Raw genomic sequence first — 21,116 nt, 5'->3', positions numbered from 1 at the left:
CATTTGTACTAATGGAGTAAAAGAATGGTGGGTAAAACTGCAGTTTTAGTATGAATCAAGGCAAGTGGCACAAAACTGTACTAGAATGAAACTAGTAGAAATGAACTATGCCAGCACCATCTAAGAATGCTCTTGATAAAGTAGTAAAAATATTAAATCTTGACCCACAAACCAAAATCTTTATTCTGCATGACACAATGGAAGTATGCATAAAGCACTTCTGCTGCACACTGAGGTATGATGGTTATCTTAAGGCAATGCACTTGTGCAAATATTTGAATGGTGCGCTGAACTAGTTGCTTTTTTCATGGAACACCATTTTTACTTAAAGGAACTGACAGACAATGGTTACTCTAACCTAGGAACTGAAAGTAAGTCAAGTGAACTTGTTACTTCAAGAAACCCAACTGAAAATATGTTTCCAATGACAAAATTTGAGTGAACACTGGAATTTTGGAAAACTTGTGTCTATTAACCACCATGAGATTCTCAGTTTTTTAATACTTAAGTTTTTCTCATGAAATAAGTGGCAATTAACAAATGTGAATTGTTTTGGATACATATAGGAAATGGAAGAGCAATATAATACAGTGAATTAATATTTTTCAATGACCAATGCAGGAAGTGATAAAATCATACATGGGTAAAAAATCCATTTAAATTGCAAGAGAGACCAGTGGATTTTAATACTCCATTGATTTCATACTCCAACACTGCAGTGTTAAGGAACTATTACATTTATTAATTTATTTTGCTGCAGTATCAAAGAATATCTACAATTATCAAAATCTTCCTCTCTTTTACAACTTTTTACCTATGTGAGGTCAGATTTCTTCATGTATTTAAACCAGAATAACATCACAACAGATAGAAGGCAAAAACAGATGCAGCTGTCCTATATTTAAGCCAGACATTAAGGAGATTCACAAAAATGTAAAATAAAGTCACATTTCTCATTAAAAAAATTTTGGGGGAAAGTTATTACCACATCCAGACTAAAATGAAAGCATAATAAACTTGCCCTCAATAAAAAAAGGGGGGAGGGTGTTATTTTTCATAAAAATGTGATTTGTTACATGCAATGAGTTTATTCATTTGACAAATCTGATGATATAGCAGCATGGATTACAGGTATATCTAAGCGGAAATAACTTATGGAGGTAGGGTAATATAACAAGTTTCTGTCTGGGGTTACATCTGGCAGAAGACTGGAGTCCACCTGTTGATAGGGAACCAAAGCTGAATGTATAACTACAAAGTCTGTAATGAAAAAGTGTAAACAACTTAAAGGTTTATCAACAAGGAAGTAAACTTTGGTACATTTAAATAATGAATATGCAGCTATTAAAACGAAATGAGGTATATACTTACTCATATGAAAACATATTCTCCAAGTTGCAGAATAATATTATAGCAAGGGCTGATTTTTAAAAATACTTTAAAAAAGCCCCATTAAATAGCTATATATGGTGGGGGCTGTCTAGGAAAGGGCATGAGGGAACCTTCCGGGGTGATGATAATGTTCTTGAGAAGGGTCTGGGTTACAGAGGTGTTATGAAAACTTTAAAAAACTGAGCAAAAGTACATTTAAGATTTGTGCATTTTATTTTTTTTAAATTATATAACCTAACTAGCTATTGATATTACTCTGAGAAGATTGATTGATTTATAATTTTTAAAATAAATTTATTTATTTTATTTTATCTATTTTATTTTTGGCTGCGTTGGGTCTTCGTTGCTGCACGCGGGCCCTTCTCTGGTTGCGGCGAGCGGGGGCTACTCTTCGTTGAGGTGCACAGGCTTCTCACTGTGGTGGCTTCTCTTGTTGCGGAACACGGGCTCTAGGCATGCGGGCTTCAGTAGTTGTGGCTCACGGGCGCTAGAGTGCAGGTTCAATAGCTGTGGTGCACGGGCTTAGTAGCTCCGCAGCATGTGGGACCTTCCAGGACCAGAGCTCGAACCCGTGTCCCCTGCATTGGCAAGCGGATTCTTTTTTTTTTTTATTCATATACATTTTTTATTGTAGACTTCTTTTTATGCTTCTATGAGATCTTAGGAACAGAATTTCTCATCATTTTAAAAAACTTTTCTTACTAGAAGAATTATACATGTTTGCTACAGAAAACAAGCAAATAACAGAGGACAAAAAAAGACTCTAAGTCATCATGTTGCACCTATATTTTGTAATTTACTTTTTCCATTTAAATATCATAAAGCACTTTTCATTCTAACAGATGCTCTCTTATATATAATGGTTACATGAAATAGATGTACCCATAATTTACTTTTTGGTACAATGTTTGCAGAGTTCACTATTACAAACAGCACTTTGATAAACATCTTTGTTGCTAAATGTCTATGGGCCAGTTTTCATTACCTTGTTAGGATAAATTCCAGAATTGCTGTGCTGTAGGGCACACAGATTTTAAAGATTTTTTGATACATACTGCCTTTTTGCATAGTGTAGGGAATCTCGAATACAAGAAGATTCTTCTCAAACAATTGGAGAAGTTTTTCCTGGAAATGAATGAATTTTTCCTTTCTCGGCAATCTGCTTTACTGCTGTGCAGAATGTGTTCAGAGCAGTGTCTCCAACATCCTTGAATATCTCATTCTTTCCATAACAGATGCTTTTCTTCTGGATTGGATTAAGAGTTCCTCAGTTGCAGATACTAATGTCTCTCTTGATTTTTTTTCCCCATGCCTGATGGAAAGCAGGGGAAACTTTGGGAGAAGATCCAGTCACTGACTTTACTGAGGGATGAGTGTGATGCAGAAATAGAACGGCCAAAGATGGCTGCCAGCGAAGGGAACGTTCCACCTATGATCCCTATAAATTCAAGAGATGGTCAGGGTGGTTTATTGTGCAAACTCTTCACTTGTTAGTTGTTTCCTCATTTTGCCATGGTGCTGGTCTTGGAGAGGGCAGGCGGATTCTTAACGACTGAGCCACCAGGGAAGCCCTATTTTATTTTATTTTTAAAATTATATAACCTAACTAGCTATTGATGTTACTCTGAGAAGACTGATTGATTGATTGATGCATGCATGCATGCTGCATTGGGTCTTCGTTGCTGTGCCCAGGCTTTCTCTAGTTGTGGTGAGCGGGGGCTACTCTTCGTTGCAGTGCGTGGGCTTCTCATTGCGGTGGCTTCTCTTGTTGTGGAGCACGGGCTCTAGGCGCATGGGCTTCTGTAGTTGTGGTGCGTGAGCTCAGTAGTTGTGGCTCACTGGCTCTAGAGCACAGGCTCAGTAGTTGTGGTGCATGGGCTTAGCTGCTCCGTGGCATGTGGGATCTTCCTGGACCAGGGCTCGAACCCGTGTCCCCTGAACTGGCAGGTGGATTCTTAACCACTGCGCTACCAGAGAAGCCCTGTGCATTTTATTGATGGTAAATTCACCTCAAAAGAAAAACCCTATAAGCAAATACTGAGATCTTGATTCTGATATGATGAAATATTTATGGGGGAAGTGTATCAATGCCTGCAATTTACTTTGCAGCATGTCCAAAAATAGGATGGAATAAAAGATGGATAGATAAATATATGATAAATCAGTCAAATATTAATGAAAAAATCTAGGTGATGGGATATTTTGTGTTTAGTTTTTTCAAACTTCTGTATGCTGAAAAATTTCATAATAAAGTGTTGAAAAAAACAGCTATATGTATATAGGAAAAAGTTTGAAAGGGTATATGCTAAACTATTATATTTCTGGGAAGGGGAACTTTACCTTTTAATTCACATCCTTCTATATTAAAAGGAATATTTACGAGTATGTACCGTTTCTAACAACAATAAAATAAATATAATTTTTTAAAAAGTCAAAATTGCTTCTCAGAAGACAGGACAAACCCCTTAATGTAAAGGGTTAACTCCTTTCTTAATGTGTTTTCTGTAGAGAAGAGGGTGTAAAAGAATGAAGGAGTAGACAGTAAGTTCTGAATTTTTAAAAAGAATACTTTTCTTTCTCTTTCTAGGAAAGAAAGCATCCATTATCCACTTCAACTAACTTTAAAGACACAATTTTCCCCAACGCCCAACATCTTGAGTTCTCCTAGTCACGTCTCCACAGATGTTACGTTGCTTTTCCTGGCATTATTTGTATTTCTCCTCTCTAATCCATATATTAAGAGTTGCGGAAAAATATGATGGGTCAGTCTTTCCTTTCCTCTAACATTTCTGAAACCAGACCTAGGTAATTCATTTTTAATAAGTCAGACTCACCTAAAGAGATTTCCTTGTCAAATCCTGCTGGAGATGATACCTCAGAGGAACCTATTCAGGAGTTCCTCATTTGGAAAAATTATTCTTTGAGCTAATCCTCATTTTTACTTTTTTTAAAAAATTTATTTATTTTTGGCTGTGTTGGGTCTTCGTTTCTGTGCGAGGGCTTTCTCTAGTTGTGGCAAGGGGGGGCCACTCTTCATCGTGGTGCGCGGGCCTCTCACTATCACGGCCTCTCTTGTTGCGGAGCACAGGCTCCAGATGCGCAGGCTCAGTAGTTGTGGCTCATGGGCCCAGCTGCTCCGCAGCATGTGGGATCTTCCCAGACCAGGGCTCAAACCCGTGTCCCCTGCATTGGCAGGCAGATTCTCAACCACTGTGCCACCAGGGAAGCCCTCCTCATTTTTAAAATGGGAAAAAAAAGTCACTTTCTATCCATCTGAAAATTAGATGGAATCATATCTTTTGTAGGTTTTTCTTATTGTGTGCTGGAGCCTTGCGATCTCAAATCCTGCCACTGATCACTAGGAAAGGAGCAAAGAAATCCTTTACTTTTCCCTTTGAAATAAAACTGATTCTGTGGGCAAGAAAGTCATTTCAAGAGGCTACAGAAACTTGTGTTGACCTTGAAATCTAGAAGAGGAAGGTCCATGATGATTTTCTTTAACAGAATCAATCCCAATATGAAAAGGATATGAACAATAGGAGGAGGAACATCTCCACAAAAGCACTCCATTGTTAATCAGGTAGCTAGGCAAATGAGGAAACCAAAGGAGAGAGAGGTACTTAATAAAAAGGAGAAAGCTAATAATGGTTTTGCCTTTTTCCAAGATATCTTAAAATCTGACAAAAACTTGGCCTCTTTTGTTTTCTAAACAAGGATAAGGTGACTGACCTTCAGAAAAAGTTCAGCTTGTTTATATATAATCTGAGTACTGGGTTACAATATCACTCACTCTACAAATAGATAAGAATTATTTATTATGATTCCCATCCCCCCTTTGGAAGAATGTCAGCTCCACAGAGGCAGGGATCTCTACCTATTCTGTTTATTGATGTATCCAAAGCATCTAGAAAATTGCCTGATCAAAGAGCAGGTATTAAATATTTTCTGAATGAATGAAAATATATATTCCATGGCATACTTTTTTAAAAAAATTTATTTATTTGGCTGCTTGGGGTCTTAGTTGCAGCAGCATGCGGGATCTCCGTTGTGGCACGTGGAATCTTTTGTTGCAGCACATGGGCTCCTCGCAGCTGTGTGCGGGCTTCTCTCTAGTTGTGGCGCGGGGGCTCCAGAGCACGTGGGCTCTGTAGTTGCAGCACGCAGGCTCTCCAGTTGTGGCGCCCGGGCTCTCTAGTTGTGGCTCGTGGACTCAGTTGCCCCACGGCATGTGGGATCTTAGTTCCACGACCAGGGATGGAACCTGCATTGGATTCTTAACCACTGGACCACCAGGGAAGTCCCTATGGTATAAGTTTCGAGGTCCTCCACTAGTTTTCTCTTTTAACCCTACTAAGCAGTATCACCACCTTTACCCAGTTTCTTGAATTCTGCTCTTCCTAAGCACAATTTCTCTTTTTTTTTTTTTTGGCTTGTTATACTAATTAATTTTCCTCCAGTTTTAATGAGATATAATTGAGAGATATCACTATATAAGTTTAAGGTGTACAGCATAATGGTTTGAGTTACATATACTGTGAAATGATTACAGCTATACATTTATTTAGCATCATAATCTCTTATAGATACAATCAAAAGAGAAAGCAAAAAAAAGAAGAAAAAAATTTTTTTTCTTGTGATGAGAACTCTTAGAATTTACTTACTCTCTTAACAATTTCATATATATCATACAGCAGTGTTAACTACAGTTATGCTGTAGATTATATCCCTAGTATTTATTTATCTTGTAACTGGTAATTTGTACCTTTTGACCACTTACTCCCCTTCCCCTGATCCTTCTGGTAACCACACATAATCTGATCCCCTTTTCTATTACACACACACACACACACACGTGTGCAGAGATGTTTTTAGATTCCATATATAAGTGAGATCATACAATATCTGTCTTTCTCTTTCTGACTTATTTCACTTAGCATAATGCCCTCAAGGTCCATCCATGTTGTTGCAAATTGCAGAATTTCCCCATTTGTTATTTTTTATGGCTGAATAATATTCCATCGTATGTACGTGTGTGTGTGTGTGTGTGTGTGTGTGTGTGTGTGTGTGTGTGTGTGTACTGTAGTATGATATACATACAACAACTACTTTATCCATTCATCCCTTGATGGACACTTAGGTTGTTTTCATGTCTTGGCTGTTATAAATAATGCTGCTATGAACATGGGTGTGCAGGTATCTTTTCGAGTTAGTGTTTTCATTTCCTTTGGATATATTCCCAGAAGTGAAATTGCTGGATTATATGGTAGTTCTATTTTTTAATTAATTAATTAATTAATTAATTAATTAATTTGGCTGCACTGGCATTTATTTAGTTGCGGCACTCGGGATCTCCACTGCCAGCATGGGATCTTTGTTGAGGCATGTTGGATCTTTTAGGTGTGGCATGCAGGATCTTTAGTTGCAGCATGTGAACTCTTAGTTGCGGCATGTGGGATGTAGTTCCCTGACCAGGACTGAACCCGGGTCCCCTGCATTGGAAGTGTGGAGTCTTAACCACTGAACCACCAGGAAGTCCCCTGGTAGTTCTATTTTTAATTTTTTTTTTTTTTTTTTTTTTTTTTTGCTGCATTGCGCAGCATACAGGATCTCAGTTCCCTGACCAGGGATTGAACCTGTGTCCCCTGCAGTGGAAGTGTGGATTATTTATTTATTATTTATTTATTTTTTGGGGGGGGCTGTGCTGGGTCTTAGGTGCAGCATGCAGGATCTTTCATTGCGGCACGTGGGCTTCTCTCTAGTTGCGTGGCATGTGGGTTTTCTCTCTCTAGTTGTGGTGTGCAGGCTCCAGGGTGCGTGGGCTCTGTAGTTTGCGGCATGCGTGCTCTCTCGTTGAGGCGTGCGGGCTCAGTAGTCATGGAACGTGGGCTTAGTTGCCCTTCGGTATGTGGGATCTTAGTTCCCTGACCAGGGATTGAACCTGCGTCCCCTGCACTGGAAGGTGGATTCTTTACCACTGGACCACCAGGGAAGTCCTGGAAGTGTGCATTCTTAACCACTGGACTGCTGGGGAGGTCCCTATTTTTAATTTTTTGAGGATCCTCCATACCGTTTTCCATAATGCCTGTACCAATACAATTTCTTAAACACAACCAGCTCCCTCACACTTTTATGTTCTCATGTATCATTCTTCTCACTTAAAATTAAATCCTCTCCACCAAACTCTGTCTTTTGCCTCATTCTTAACCTTACCTAAAAATCTGTAATTTTAACATAGCTATTGTAAACAACCACATTCAACCCAGATTGCTAGAGCTGCTATCTCCAATATGGTAGTTAATGTAATTAAAATTATCCTTTGTTGTTTATATAGTTGGTGGTTTTCTCTATCCATGTAATAAAGATATTCTCCAATTTATCAAGTATGTAAGAAGGAATTAATATTCAGTATATATAAAGAACTAAGCTCAAGAACAAAAAACAAATGACTCAATTCAAAAATGGACAAGGACTTGGGAATTCCCAGGCAGTCCAGTCGATAGGACTCAGCGCTTTCACTGCTGTGGGCCCGGGTTCAGTGCTGATTGGTGAACTAAGATCTTGCAAGCTGTGTGGTGCAGCCAAAAAAAAAAAAAAAAAAAAAAGGCAATATACAGATTCAATTCAAATTACCAATGGCCTTTTCCAAAGAACTAGATCAAAAAAATCTTAAAATTTGTATGGAGACACAAAAGACCTCAAATAGCCAAAGCAATCCTTTTTTTTTTTTTTTAATTTATTTATTTTTGGCTGCATTGGGTCTTCATTGCTGCGCTTGGGCTTTCTCTAGTTGCGGCGAGCGGGGGCTACTCTTCATTGCGATGTGTGGGCTTCTCATTGCCATGGCTTCTCCTGTTGCAGAGCATGGGCTCTAGGCACGCGGGCTTCAGTAGTTGTGGCGCACGGGCTCCAGTAGTTGTGGTGCACGGGCTTAGTTGCTCCGTGGCATGTGGGATCTTCCCAAACCAGGGCTCAAACCCGTGTCCCCTGCATTGGCAGGCGGATTCTTAACCACTGTGCCACCAAGGAAGCCCAGCCAAAGCAATCTTTAAAAAGAAAAATGGAGCTGGAGGAACCAGGCTCCCTGACTTCAGACTATACTATAAAGCTACAGTCATCAAAACAGTACAGTACTGGCACAAAAACAGAAATATAGATCAATGGAATAGGATAGAAAGCCCAGAAATAACCCCATGCATCTATGGTCAATTAATCTATGACAAAGGAGGCAAATACAATGAAGAAAAGACAGTCTTTTCAATAAATGGTGCTAGGAAAACCAGACAGCTACATGTAAAAAAAGGAAACTAGAACATTTTTCAACACCATACACAAATGTTAACTCAAAATGGATTGAAGACCTAAATGTAAGACCAGATACTATAAAACTCTTAGAGGAAAACATAGGCAGAATACTCTTTGACATAAATTACAGTAATATTTTTTTCTCTTTTTTAAAATTAATTTTTATTGGAGTATGGCTGCTTGCAATATGTTTTCCGATCCATCTCCCAGAGAAATGGAAATAAAAACAAAAATAAACAAATGGGACCTAATTAAACTTAATAGCTTTTGCACAGCAAAGGAAACCACAAACAAAACAAAAAGACGACCCACAGAATGGGAGAAAATATTCACAAATGATGCGACCAACAAGGGATTAGTGTCCAAAATTTACAAAGAGCACATGTGGCTCAATATCCAAAAAACAAACAAACCAATCAAAAAATGGGCAGAAGACCTAAATAGACAATTCTCCAAAGAAGACATACAGATGGTCAAGAGGCACATGAAAAGATGCTCAACATCGCTAATTATGAGAGAAATGCAAATCAAGACTACAATGAGATATCACCTCACATGGTCAGAATGGCCATCATCAAAAAATCTACAAACAACAAATGCTGGAGAGGGCGTGGAGAAAAGGGAACCCTCCCACACTGTTGGTGGGAATGTAAATTGGTACAGCCACTATGAAGAACAGTGTGGAGGTTCCCTAAGAAAACTAAAAATAGAGCTACCATATGATCCAGCAATCCCACTCCTGGGCATATATCTGGTGAAAAACATGGTTTGAAAGGATACGTGCACCCCAATGTTCACTGCAGCACTGTTTACAATAGCTGACACATGAAAGCAATCTAAATGTCCATCAAAAGATGAATGGATAAAGAAGATGTGGTACATATATATAATGGAATATTAGTCATTAAAAAGAATGAAATAATGCCACTTTCAGCAACATGGATGGACCTGGAGATTATCATACTAAGTGAAGTGAGTCAGACAGACAAAGACAAATATCATAGGATATCGCTTACATGCAGAATCTAAAAAAAAAAAAAAAAACGATACAAATGAACTTATTTACAAAACAGAAACAGACTCAAAAACTCAGAGAATAAACTTATGGTTACCAGGGGAGAAGCGTGGGGGGAAGGGATAGATTGGGAGTTTGGGATTGACATGCACACATTGCTATATTTAAAACAGATAACCAACAAGGTCCTACTGTTAAAAAAAAAAAAAAAAGACAAGGACTTGAGTAGACATTTCAGTAAAGAAGATATACAAATGGCCAATAAGTACATAAAGAGATGCTCAACATTACTAATCAAAACCACAATGAGATACTGCTTCACATCTGTTAGGATGGCTATTATGGAAAAAAACAGAAAATGACAAGTATTACCAAGGATGTGGAGAAATTGAACTCTTAAGATTTGCTGGTGGGGATGTAAAATGGTATAGTCTGTAGATGTACCATATGATAAAGCAATTACACTTCTGGGTACGCACATAAAAGAACTGAAAGTGGGGGTCCTCAACAGAGAATTCTGTAAGCCAATGTTTATAGCAGTATTATTCACAATTGCAAAAAAGTGAAAACACTAGAAAATGTCCATTGACAGATGAATGGATAAACAAAATGTGTGAGTATGTATACATACACACACACACAAAGGAATACGATCCACCATTAAAAAGAAATGAAATTCTCATATATGCTGCAAAATGGAAGAACCTTATGTTAACATAAAGACATTATGTTAACTGAAATCAGGAAGACACAAAAGGACAAATATTGTAAGATTTCGCCTATATGAGGTACCTATAATAGTCAAATTCGTAGAGCTAGAAAGAAGAACAGTGGTTATCAGAGGCTGGGGGAAGGGGAGAATAGGAAATTGTTATTTAATGGACACAGAGTTTCAGTTTGGGATGATGAAAAAGTTCTAGAAATGCACAGGGGTGATGGTTGCACAACAGCGTGAATGTACTTAGTGCCACTGAACCTTATACTTAAAAATGGTCAAAATGCAAAACTTAAGTTATGTATATTTTACCTCAAGTTAAAATTAATAATGTAATATACCAAAACCACTGTGTGCTTTAAAATGGGTGAATTGTGCCTCAATAAGCTGTTAAAAATAAAAGTACAACCGTGTTAAAATTTTTTGCTTCATCCATTAAACAATTACTTAGAAGACTCAAAAGGAGAAGGAACGCCTATTGTAAATGCCCATATTTTTGCTTACTGTATTCTTTCTGCTCTCCTGATGTTCCAAGGTTCCTTCTTTTATTTCTTTCTGTTTAGAGAACTTCCTTTACCCATAGGATAGATTTGCTGGCAACAAACCTAAGAATCCTTTGCTTCTCTCAATTCCTGAAAGAAGGATATTTTCATTGGGTATAGGATTCTGGTTTGACAGTTCTTTCAGTACTTGAAAAATGTGCCACTTACATGAATTCAGACGTGAAACCCACTGTCATTTGATTCATTTTACCCCTATGGATATGGAGTCATTTCTCTCTCATTGTTTTAAAATTGTTTTGTCTTTAGTATGCTCAAGTTTGATCATGTGTCTCAGCATGGATTTCTTTGACTATACCCTGTTCCGGGTTTGGCTCATCTTCTTGAATCAGAAGGTTTATGTCTTCTGACAAATTTGGGAAGTTTTCAAGCCATTATTGACTCAAGTACTTTTTTTAATCTCTATCTTCTTTCTTTTCTCCTTCCAGGACACCAAGAATATAAATATTAGCTCTTTTGTTATGGTCCCATAGCCTCTGGTTTGTTTTTTTTTAAATGTCTATTTTCTCTTTTGTTCAGATTGGGTAATACTTGTAACACTCCATCACCTAGTTCACTGATTCTTTCCTGTATATCTTTCATTCTGCTGTTGAGTCTATCCCCGAGCTTTTAATTTCAGCTACTGCATCTTTCAATTCTAAAAATTATATTTGTTTTTCCTATTTTTCATTTCTTTGCCAAGGCTTTCTATCTTTTTATGTTTTAAGCATGTTTATAACTGCTTGTTGAAGTGTTTTTTAAAAATCATAACTGCTGTAAAATCTTTGTCAGATAATTCTAATATCTTGGTGTTGGCATACATTGATGCCTTTTAAAATTCAGTTTGAGATCTCCCAGGTTCTTGGTATGACATATGATTTTCAGTTCAAACCTAGACATTTTTGTATTATGTTATGAGATTTTGGGATTTTATATATACCTCCTGCCCCTAAACATGCATAGCCTACCCCATTATCAACATCCTCCACCAGAGCTGTACATTTGTTAACAACTCAAGAACATATACTGACATATCATTATCACTCAAAGTCCATAGTTTACATTAGTATCTTAGTATTGCATATTCTATGGCTTTGGACAAATGTATAATGATATGTATTCACCATTAAGGTGTCATAATGAATAGTTTCATTGCCCTAAAAATCCTCTGTGCTCTGCAGATTCATCCTTCCTTCCCCTCAAACCACTGGCAATCACTGATCTTATTAATGTCTCCACAGTTTTGCTTTCCAGAATGTCATTTAGTTGGAATCATACAGTATGTAGCCTTTTCAGATTGGCTTCTTTCATTCAGTACTATGAATTTAAAATTCTTCAACATCTTTTCATGGATTGATAGCTATTTCTTTTCAGTGCTGAATAATATTCCACCGTCTGGATGTACCACAGTTTATCCATTCACTTACTGAAAGACATCTTGGTTGCTTTCATGTTTTGGCAATTATGAATAAAGCTGCTTTAAACATCTGTGTGCAGGTTACTGCACAGACTTAGGTTTTCAACTTCTTTGGGTAAATACCAAGGAGTTCAATTGTTGGATTGTATGGTAGGAGTATGTTTAGTTTTTTAATACAATTGATTATTTTTTTTTTTTAGATTTATTTATTGATTGATTGATTGCTACGTTGGGTCTTCGTTTCTGTGCTAGGGCTTTCTCTAGTTGCGGCAAGCGGGGGCCACTCTTCATCGCAGTGCGCGGGCCTCTCACTATCGTGGCCTCTCTTGTTGCGGAGCACAGGCTCCAGACGCGCAGGCTCAGTAGTTGTGGCTCACGGGCTTAGTTACTCTGTGGCATGTGGGATTTTCCCAGACCAGGGCTCGAACCCGTGTCCCCTGCAGTAGCAGGCAGATTCTCAACCACTGTGCCACCAGGGAAGCCCTACAATTGATTTTTATATACTGATTTTTTTTCCCCAGTAGCCTTGCTACTAGTTGTAGTAACTTTTTAGTGCATCTCTTTGGATTTTCTACATACACGATCATGTTATTTGCAAACAGAAACAGTTTTACTTTTTCCTTCCTGATCTTTATGACTTTTATTCATCTTCTTGCCTTATTGCACTGGTAGGACATTCAGAATAATGCTGAAAAGAAGTAAATAGAGTGAACATTTTTACCTTCTTTCCAATTTTAGAAGGAAGCATTCAATATCCTATCATTAAGTATGATCTGCTTTTTATTCAATATAACACTGAGGAAATTCCTTTCTAGTTCTAAGAGTTTATAATCAACTTTGTTCTGTAGTTGTTTTTTTCAACTAAAGTCTGTCAGGTTTTCTATCAGGGTTACACTAAGCTTATGAAACGAGTTGAGAATTGTTTCTCCCCTACTTTCACGAAGTGTTTGTGTTAAGACTGGTGTTATTTGTTTCTCAAATATATATAAGAGTTCACAAGGGAAAACCATTTAGTTCTGCAAATTTTTTTTTTTTTTTTTTTTTGGCTGCATTGGGTGTTTGTTGCTGTGCTCGGGCTTTCTCTAGTTTGGAGAGTGGGGGCTACTCTTCGTTGCAGTGTGCGGGCTTCTCATTGCAGTGGCTTCTCCTGTTGCACAGCACGGGCTTTAGGCACACGGGCTTCAGTAGTTGTGGCACGCAGGCTCAGGAGTTGTGGCTCGCGGGCTCTAGAGCGCAGGCTCAGTAGTTGTGGTGCATGGGCTTAGCTGCTCCGCGGCATGTGAGATCTTCCCGGACCAGGGCTCGAACCCGTGTACCCTGCATTGGCAGGCGGATTCTTAACCACTGCGCCACCAGGGAAGCCCCAGTTCTGGAATTTTTCATGTGAAAGATTTAGTAAGGAACTCAATTTCTTTAAACAATTATAGGATATTCAGATGTTTAATTTCATTTATAAGTTGTATTTTGTAAGGAATTTGCCCATTTCATATACTGTTAAACATATTGGCATAAATTTATTTATATTATTAGCCTCTTAATGACTGTAGGATCATTAGTATGGATACTGGTAATTTGTGTTACCTCTTCCCTTGTCTTGATCAGTGCAGCGAGAGGTTATTAATTTTGTTGCTGTTTTCAAACCTTTGTTCCCTTATTGTCTGTTTAATATTTTACTGATTTCTGTTCATTATTATCTACCAGTTTTCTAGAAATAAGTGGGATGGCTTTACTCTTCTCACTGACATTGAGTACAGTCAGTCCTCCATATCTGTGGGTTCTAAGCATCTGTGGATTCAACCAAACTTGGATCAAAAATAAATTTTAAAAAATTCCAGAAAATTCCAGAAAGCAAAACTTGAATTTGCCCAGTGCTGGTAACTATATACACAGCATTATAAGTAATCTAGAGATGATTAAAAGTCTACAGGAGGATGTGTGTAGGTTATATGCAAATACTACACCATTTTATATAGGGGACTTGAACATCCTTGGATTTTAATACATGAGGAGGCTCCTGGAACCAATACCCCACGGATACAGAGGGACAACTTTACTTGGTCATAGTAAACCAAGGGGAGGGGGTATCCACTCTGTGTTAATTATTTCAAAATAAATATCATTTAATCCTCACAACTCAGGTTGGAAACAGTCTCAATATATAGGTGAAGATGCTGAGATGTAGAGTAGATAATTAACTTGTTCAAGATCACCTAGCTACAAGAGTGTGAAATGAAAAGAGGAGTCTCTTGTGTTTGATTCAAAGGTGTGTCGAGGGTCCCCAAGACCACCTTCAGGTCTGGTGACTCAGAGGACTCAGCATATAGTCAGACTCATGGCTATACTTTAGTAGAGCAAAAAGACACAAAGCAAAATCCATAAAGAGAAAAAATACATTGGGCAAAATCTGGAGGGAACCAGGCACAAGTTTACAAACGTTCTCTCCCAGTAGAGTCATGCAAGATGCAATCTTTGGCAATGTACTGTGACAATACATGTAAAATGTTGGCTATCAAGAGAGCTCATTAGAACTCAGCACCCAAGGTTTTAACTGGTGGCTGGTCATTTAGGTACCCTCTGCCTAGGATGTACCAAAATTCCATTCTCTTAGAATGAAACCAAGTGTTCAGCAGAAACCATACAGTTTATACATGGTAGGCACAGTAAGACTCTCCTACCATCTAGGGAAAGTTTTATAATAGAGGGAACTGTTTACTATTCAAGTTTCCAGATGCCAGCTAATGGCCAACCTTGTAAGCAGGACTTTCTAAGAATAGAAGTCTTAGGTCTGCTATTTTAATTCTTTTCTGCACATAAGGCCTATGTTCTTTCCACTGTATCAGGAAAAGCAGTCAAGATTTGGCCTAAGTCTGAATGACTTGTAGGGGCAAATGACAAAAGCTATGTTGAAAAGGATTCTGAATTCTTTTCTGAGCTCAGCAGAAAAGGGTATCATGATATATTTCACAACAACTGTCAGAGTAAAAAGAAGGAGGGCCTACGTATTAAGTAATGGATTCTCGCTGACTGATAGTCTACTGCAAAAACAGCTTCAATTCAGTAATTACCAGTTATTGAATGATTACTGTGTTAGGTACTGTGCTAAGTACTTTACATGCATTATTTTATTTAATATTCATACTAATTTCTATTTTACACTAAAGAATTTGAGGCCTTGAGATGTGTCAAGTTGCCCAGGGTCACACAGCTAGTAATTGTTGGAGGTGGAATTTGACTCAAGGCCTAACTGATGCCAGAAGCCAAATGTGAAAGCCTATGTCTTCACTTTTTTTGCTCTCATACTCCCCAGAAGACTTTTGAAAAATTATGAATCCCCTTATGCATTTTTAAATGTAAAGTTTAAACAGTTGCAAATGATGTAATATTTGGTTATAGTGTTTAAACATGATGAACCTGCATACCACAGGGATTTAATACTTATCACTATTCATTAAAAAAGGAATACTCCCTTCTTTAACATTTAGAAAATTAAATCATTTCTTTTTATCCTTGAACATTATTTCTATTTCACTTATTCTGGGGAATTTTATCTTAATATTGTATGTTTTTTATGCTTGAAATTCTTTTATTGAACAATCTATCCTCCTACTCTACAAAAAAGTGTTTAAATTAACATTAAAAGTAGCTGTGAACATAAAGCTCAAAGCATTAAAATTTTTCTTTTGCATTATATAATCACTGTAATTTTTATAAATATATGCCTGACCAAACCAACATAAATATAATATACATTTTCAAAATTACAGCTTTATTGGGGCAAAATTCACATACCATAAAATTCAACTTTTTAAAATGTACTATTCAGTGGGTTTTAGTATACAGAGTGTGTAGCCATCATCACTACAGGATGGTTAATTTTATGTGCCAACTTGGCTGGGTCACAGTACCCAGATATTTGGTTAAACATGATTCTAGATGTGCCTGTCAAAGTATTTTTTAGATGAGATTAACATGCAAATCAAAAGATTCCAAGGAAAGCAGATTATTCTCCATAACGTGGGTAGAATTCATCCAGTCAGCTGAAGGCCTCAAAAGAATAAAGACTGACCTCCACAGAGTGAATTCTGTCAGTAGACTGCCTTCAGACTCCTTGAGCTGTAAGATCAACTTTTTCCTGGGTCTCCATGCTGCCAGCCTACCCTGCAGATTTTGGACTTGCTAGCCTCCACAACTGCGTAAGCCAAGTCCTTAAAATAAACCTTGCTCCCTATATATCTTATTGGTTGTTTCCTTGGAGACTTCTGACTAATATAATCAACATTATTTGGGAACATTTTCATCATCCCCAAAAGAAACCTTGTACCCATTAGCAGTCACTCCACATTCTCCCCTACCCCCAGTCCCTGGAAACCATTCATCTACTTTGTGTTTCTATGTATTTGCCTATTCTAGACATTTCATATAAATGGAATCATAAAACACTTGGTGTTTTGTGACTGTCTTCTTTCACAAAGCATAATGTTTTCACGGTTCACCCATGTTGTCGCATGTCTCAGTACTTAATTTCTTGTTATTGCCCAATAATATTCCATTGTGCAGATATATCACATTTTGTTTACGCACGGCATGGTGGGATTCCAGTTCCCTGACCAGGGATTGTACACCCCCTCCCCCCGCCCCAAGTGGAAGCGTGGAGTCCTAACCATTGGACTACTAGGGAAGTCCTTTGGATGTATGTTTTCAATTCTTTTGGGTATGTATCTAAGCAGCAGTATTGCTAGGTCTTATATTAAATCTGTGATTAACTTGTTGTGGAACTACTAAAATGTTTTCCAAAGAGGTTTACACCACTTCACATTCTTACCAGCAATGTATGAGGGTTCCAGTTTCTTCACACCCTCATTAATCCTTTAATTAAAGCCATTCCAGTGGGTGTGAAGTGATAATCTCATTATGGTTTTGATTTCCATTTCCCTAATGACTAATGATGTTGAGCATCTTTTCATGTGCTTATTGACCATTTCTATATCTTTTTTTGGAGAAAGATCAATTCAAATCATTTACTCATTGGAAAGATTCTGTTGTTTGTCTTTTTATTATTGAATTATAACAGTTCTTTATATATGTGGGTTTCTGGATACAAGTCTCTTATTTGATATATGATTTGAAAATGCTTCTCCCTTTCTGTGGGTTGTTTCAGTTTCTTGATGGTGTTCTTTGAAGCACAAAAGTTTTAAATATTGATGAAGTTCTATTTGTCTCTTTTTTTCTTTTGTTGTACATGATTTTGGTGTCAGACACCTAAGAAATTATTACCTAACCCAAGGTCACAAAGATTTACTCTTATGCTTTCTTCTAAGAGTTTTATAATTTTAGCTCTTATATTTAGGTTGATGATCCATTTTGAGTTACTTTATCCTTTTGTATGTGCATATCCAGCTATCACAGTAACCATCTGTTGAAAAGACCATGCTTTCCTCATTGAACTGTTGTGGCACTGTTGTGGCACTGTTGTAAAAAATCAATTGACTAAAAATGTAAAGGTATAATATACAGTTTGATAAATGAGTATTTATCATAAAAAGTAAATTTTTTTAAAGTGTATTTCTCTAAAGAGATAAAGAAACCTGATTTCATTAAAACTTAAAAAATAAATATTACCTTCCATTTATTGAATGACTCCATTGATGATAAGATGCATTATTATTTTATCTGTATAACTATTTTATTCACATAACTAGTATCGCAAAGACAGAGATGAACCTAGGTCTGGCTGACTCAAAGGCATGCTCTTTGTTTATATGATACTGGAAGTGACCTGTTTGAAACAGCTGACTGGCCTCCCTCCCTATCCTAATCATAAATTATTATCTGAACAACAAAACAGCACTGTCCAGAAAAAAAAATTGTATCCTGTAACAGCCTGATTTTATGTCTTGTTTCACAGGAAAAAAGGGCCACTACTTGGATAGATTTTTCCATTATTTACTTAATTTGCAGACCACTGAGTACAGATTAGTCTTAGTAAGAGACTAAAGTGGGGATTTAGAGAGAGAAAATCTTTATTTAAATTAAGGGATTTCCATTCTGGACCTCTTTACCACTATTCATGCCAGATATGTGACAGAAATATTGGCCTATCCATTATTCATCTCATCTCCCTTGGAATTAACTGACTCAATCACCCCCTTGAATAGTCAGAGCTTCCTTCCAAAATTTGAGTTATGAATTAGCCAATTTCCCATCCAGAGCAAAACCAGTGAGACCAAAATGGTCATGTTTTCCTTTACACAGAACTTTTAAAATTACCTCTTATTTTCAAAGCCTATTTATCATTAGCACATTCTAGGAAATAGCTAAATCTGCTGAGAATCTTCTTCCACTGCTATGACCTCACTACTAAAAACAAAAGGCTCTTTCAAAAGAACTGTGGCACTAAGCCCAGAGAATACGGAACTTACTTACTATTACCTTTCTTAAGTAAGCAACAGTACAGTTTTCTAGCTGAGAATTAAACCTTGTAATGCTATGTTGTACTTAAACTATTCTCTAGCCACCCAATACAGAATAATTAAAGCAAACAAATCTTTATTGCAGAACTTGTCTACCCCTGTTGCTTTACATACATTGCTGGCGCTGGGCCCTCTGGGGAGAAAAAAGGAACTAGATAATCATAACACACAGAAAAGCCCCATAGTCAAGAGAGTCAAGAAAGTCATAGTTGAAGAGAACACTAAAAGCACCGGATCAACATCTACTACACAAGTAAGTTGTTCCTGGAAAAAAAAATTCTCATCCTATATTCAATTATGTATTCTAATTTCCCCTTTTCTTTCATTGTATAACCAATATTTGTTAAACTCCTATTATGTACGAAGCACGGGGAAATCAAAGGAGAATAAGAAAGACAAATGATCCTGTGCTCCTAGAGCTTATAATCTGGTGGAGGAGGCATTACTAAATGAGTAAACAAATATAGTAATTATAGATTATAGAAAAAAGTAAACAGGGTGCTGTGATACAGACTTGATATAGAGGGAGGAACCCTTTTTGGTAGGATAATCAGGAAAAAAATTTTAAAGAAAATAATATTTAAGCTGGTACTGACATTTAGCTCAGCCTCAAAGGATGAGAAGAAATCCACCATGGGAAGTTTGAAGAAGAGCTTTGCAGGCAATGGTAATAATAAGCATAATGATCTTTTGGTTGGAAAGAGTTTGGTATGGTCTAGAATCTGAAAGAAGGCCAGCATGACACACAATACAGTGATTAAGGGAAATATGGGAAACAACAGAGGCAGAAAAATGAGGTAGTCAGGAACCAGATCATTCCCAAGAGTTGGGGTAAGGAGTTTATAGTTTAATGGTGAGCCACTGAAAGGTTTTAAGTACGATTTAGTTTAAGTTATAAAATCATTTCCCTTTTTACTGTGTGGAGAGTAGATTGGAAGGGAGCAAGAATGGAAGTGGACAGATCTGTTAGAAGGCTATTGCAATGGCCTGAGCAAAAGATAATAGTGGCATGGACTTGAATAATGGCAATGGAATTTGAAGAGAAGTAGGATATATTTCAAGGATGAAAATAACAGAACTTGGAGATGGACTGGATGAGGCCAATCCAGGAAATCCAGGATGCCTTCTAGGTACACTTTACTTATCTGATAAGCTCAACAGTATGATCCTGGAAGGTATTATTATTGAAATGCTAAACAAAGACTAAAATTTTCCCCCAAAATAAATAGAGAGATAAATCTTGATCAATTTTCAAGCATATAAACAATCAGAAAAAGCAGTGGGCCCTTTTCCTTTGATTATTACATACCCACAAATCATCTCCCTTTGAACACAGAAAACACTTGAAACTGAAGTAATGAATAGTTGGGTTTTCCTAGATGACTTACTTAGAGAATTAAATGTTACAGATATAGTGTTGTTTATTGAAACTCCGGTGAAAAAGATTTACGTCATTTGACCCCTAGACGGCAAAAGGGTTTGCAAAATTCTTCAGAGTAACTATAATTAAATGGTAAAGACTTGACCCCACTGGAGATGTAGAAATAATAAGAACACAAAGACATTTCACCCAAACTCAAGAAATACCATTTCTTCTCAGTAATATATTGTGTATACTGAGTACTCACCGACATGAATGGGGGCTGGGAATAATCCATATTCATGCTCTCCCGGAGTGTATTCCAGCTTCTCTTTCTTTAATTGGATCAATCGGCTCTTTGGGCTGTGATTAGAAAAGAATGGAAAACAGTGAGAGGCAATGAAATTTCCTTTTGTGGTAAAATAGAAAAAAAAAAAAATCACTCTATTGAATATTTGTTTTAGTGGTGATCATTTTGTAATGTACAGAAATATCTAATCACTATGTTGTACCTCTGGAACTAACATAGTGTTGCAGGTCAATTATACTCAATTTAACAAAATGTGATACTATTTTGAGTTAAAAATCACCTTTATAAATATAATAAAAAATGAACTTGGCTTCACAGTAATTTATGCAAAAATACTGGGCGGCTTTAATTAATTAAAAATGTTTATGTAATCCAATTGAGCTATAGATAAGATTTCATAAAGTAGCAAAATTCCAAATTCACAATTTAGAGTGATAATTTTTTAAAAGTGTAGCTACTACACTACACTTAAAAGTATGTTATTTAAAAGTATGTTTAAAAGTATGTTATTTTTCTATAATTCTGATTCCAAACTAGTCATTTCATGTGACTCTCACAAAAAGGGACAAGGAAAATTAACAAATGGTTTATGTGTA

The 21,116-nt window shown here is 37.0% G+C and overlaps 1 protein-coding gene across 14 annotated transcripts in view; it reads right to left on the bottom strand.

Moving 5' to 3' along the window:
* ASH1L (ASH1 like histone lysine methyltransferase) overlaps positions 1–21,116 on the bottom strand; it is a 210,161-nt gene that overhangs the window by 46,121 nt on the left and 142,924 nt on the right. For all 14 annotated transcript variants that reach the window (XR_014262016.1, XR_014262017.1, XM_082456185.1 and 11 more), the window contains one exon: positions 20,479–20,573. Coding sequence is in view for 12 of the 14 variants with exons in the window: in XM_082456185.1 (XP_082312311.1) it covers positions 20,479–20,573 (95 nt within the window). In the remaining 2 variants the exon portion in view is untranslated. The remainder of the gene's footprint in view (positions 1–20,478; positions 20,574–21,116) is intronic.

This window comes from Balaenoptera physalus (assembly GCF_965194825.1).
Source record: "Balaenoptera physalus genome assembly, chromosome: 1".
NCBI classification, from domain to species: Eukaryota; Metazoa; Chordata; class Mammalia; order Artiodactyla; family Balaenopteridae; genus Balaenoptera; species Balaenoptera physalus.
Note: the sequence above shows the minus strand (reverse complement) of the source record. Positions and strands in the feature narration are given on the sequence as shown.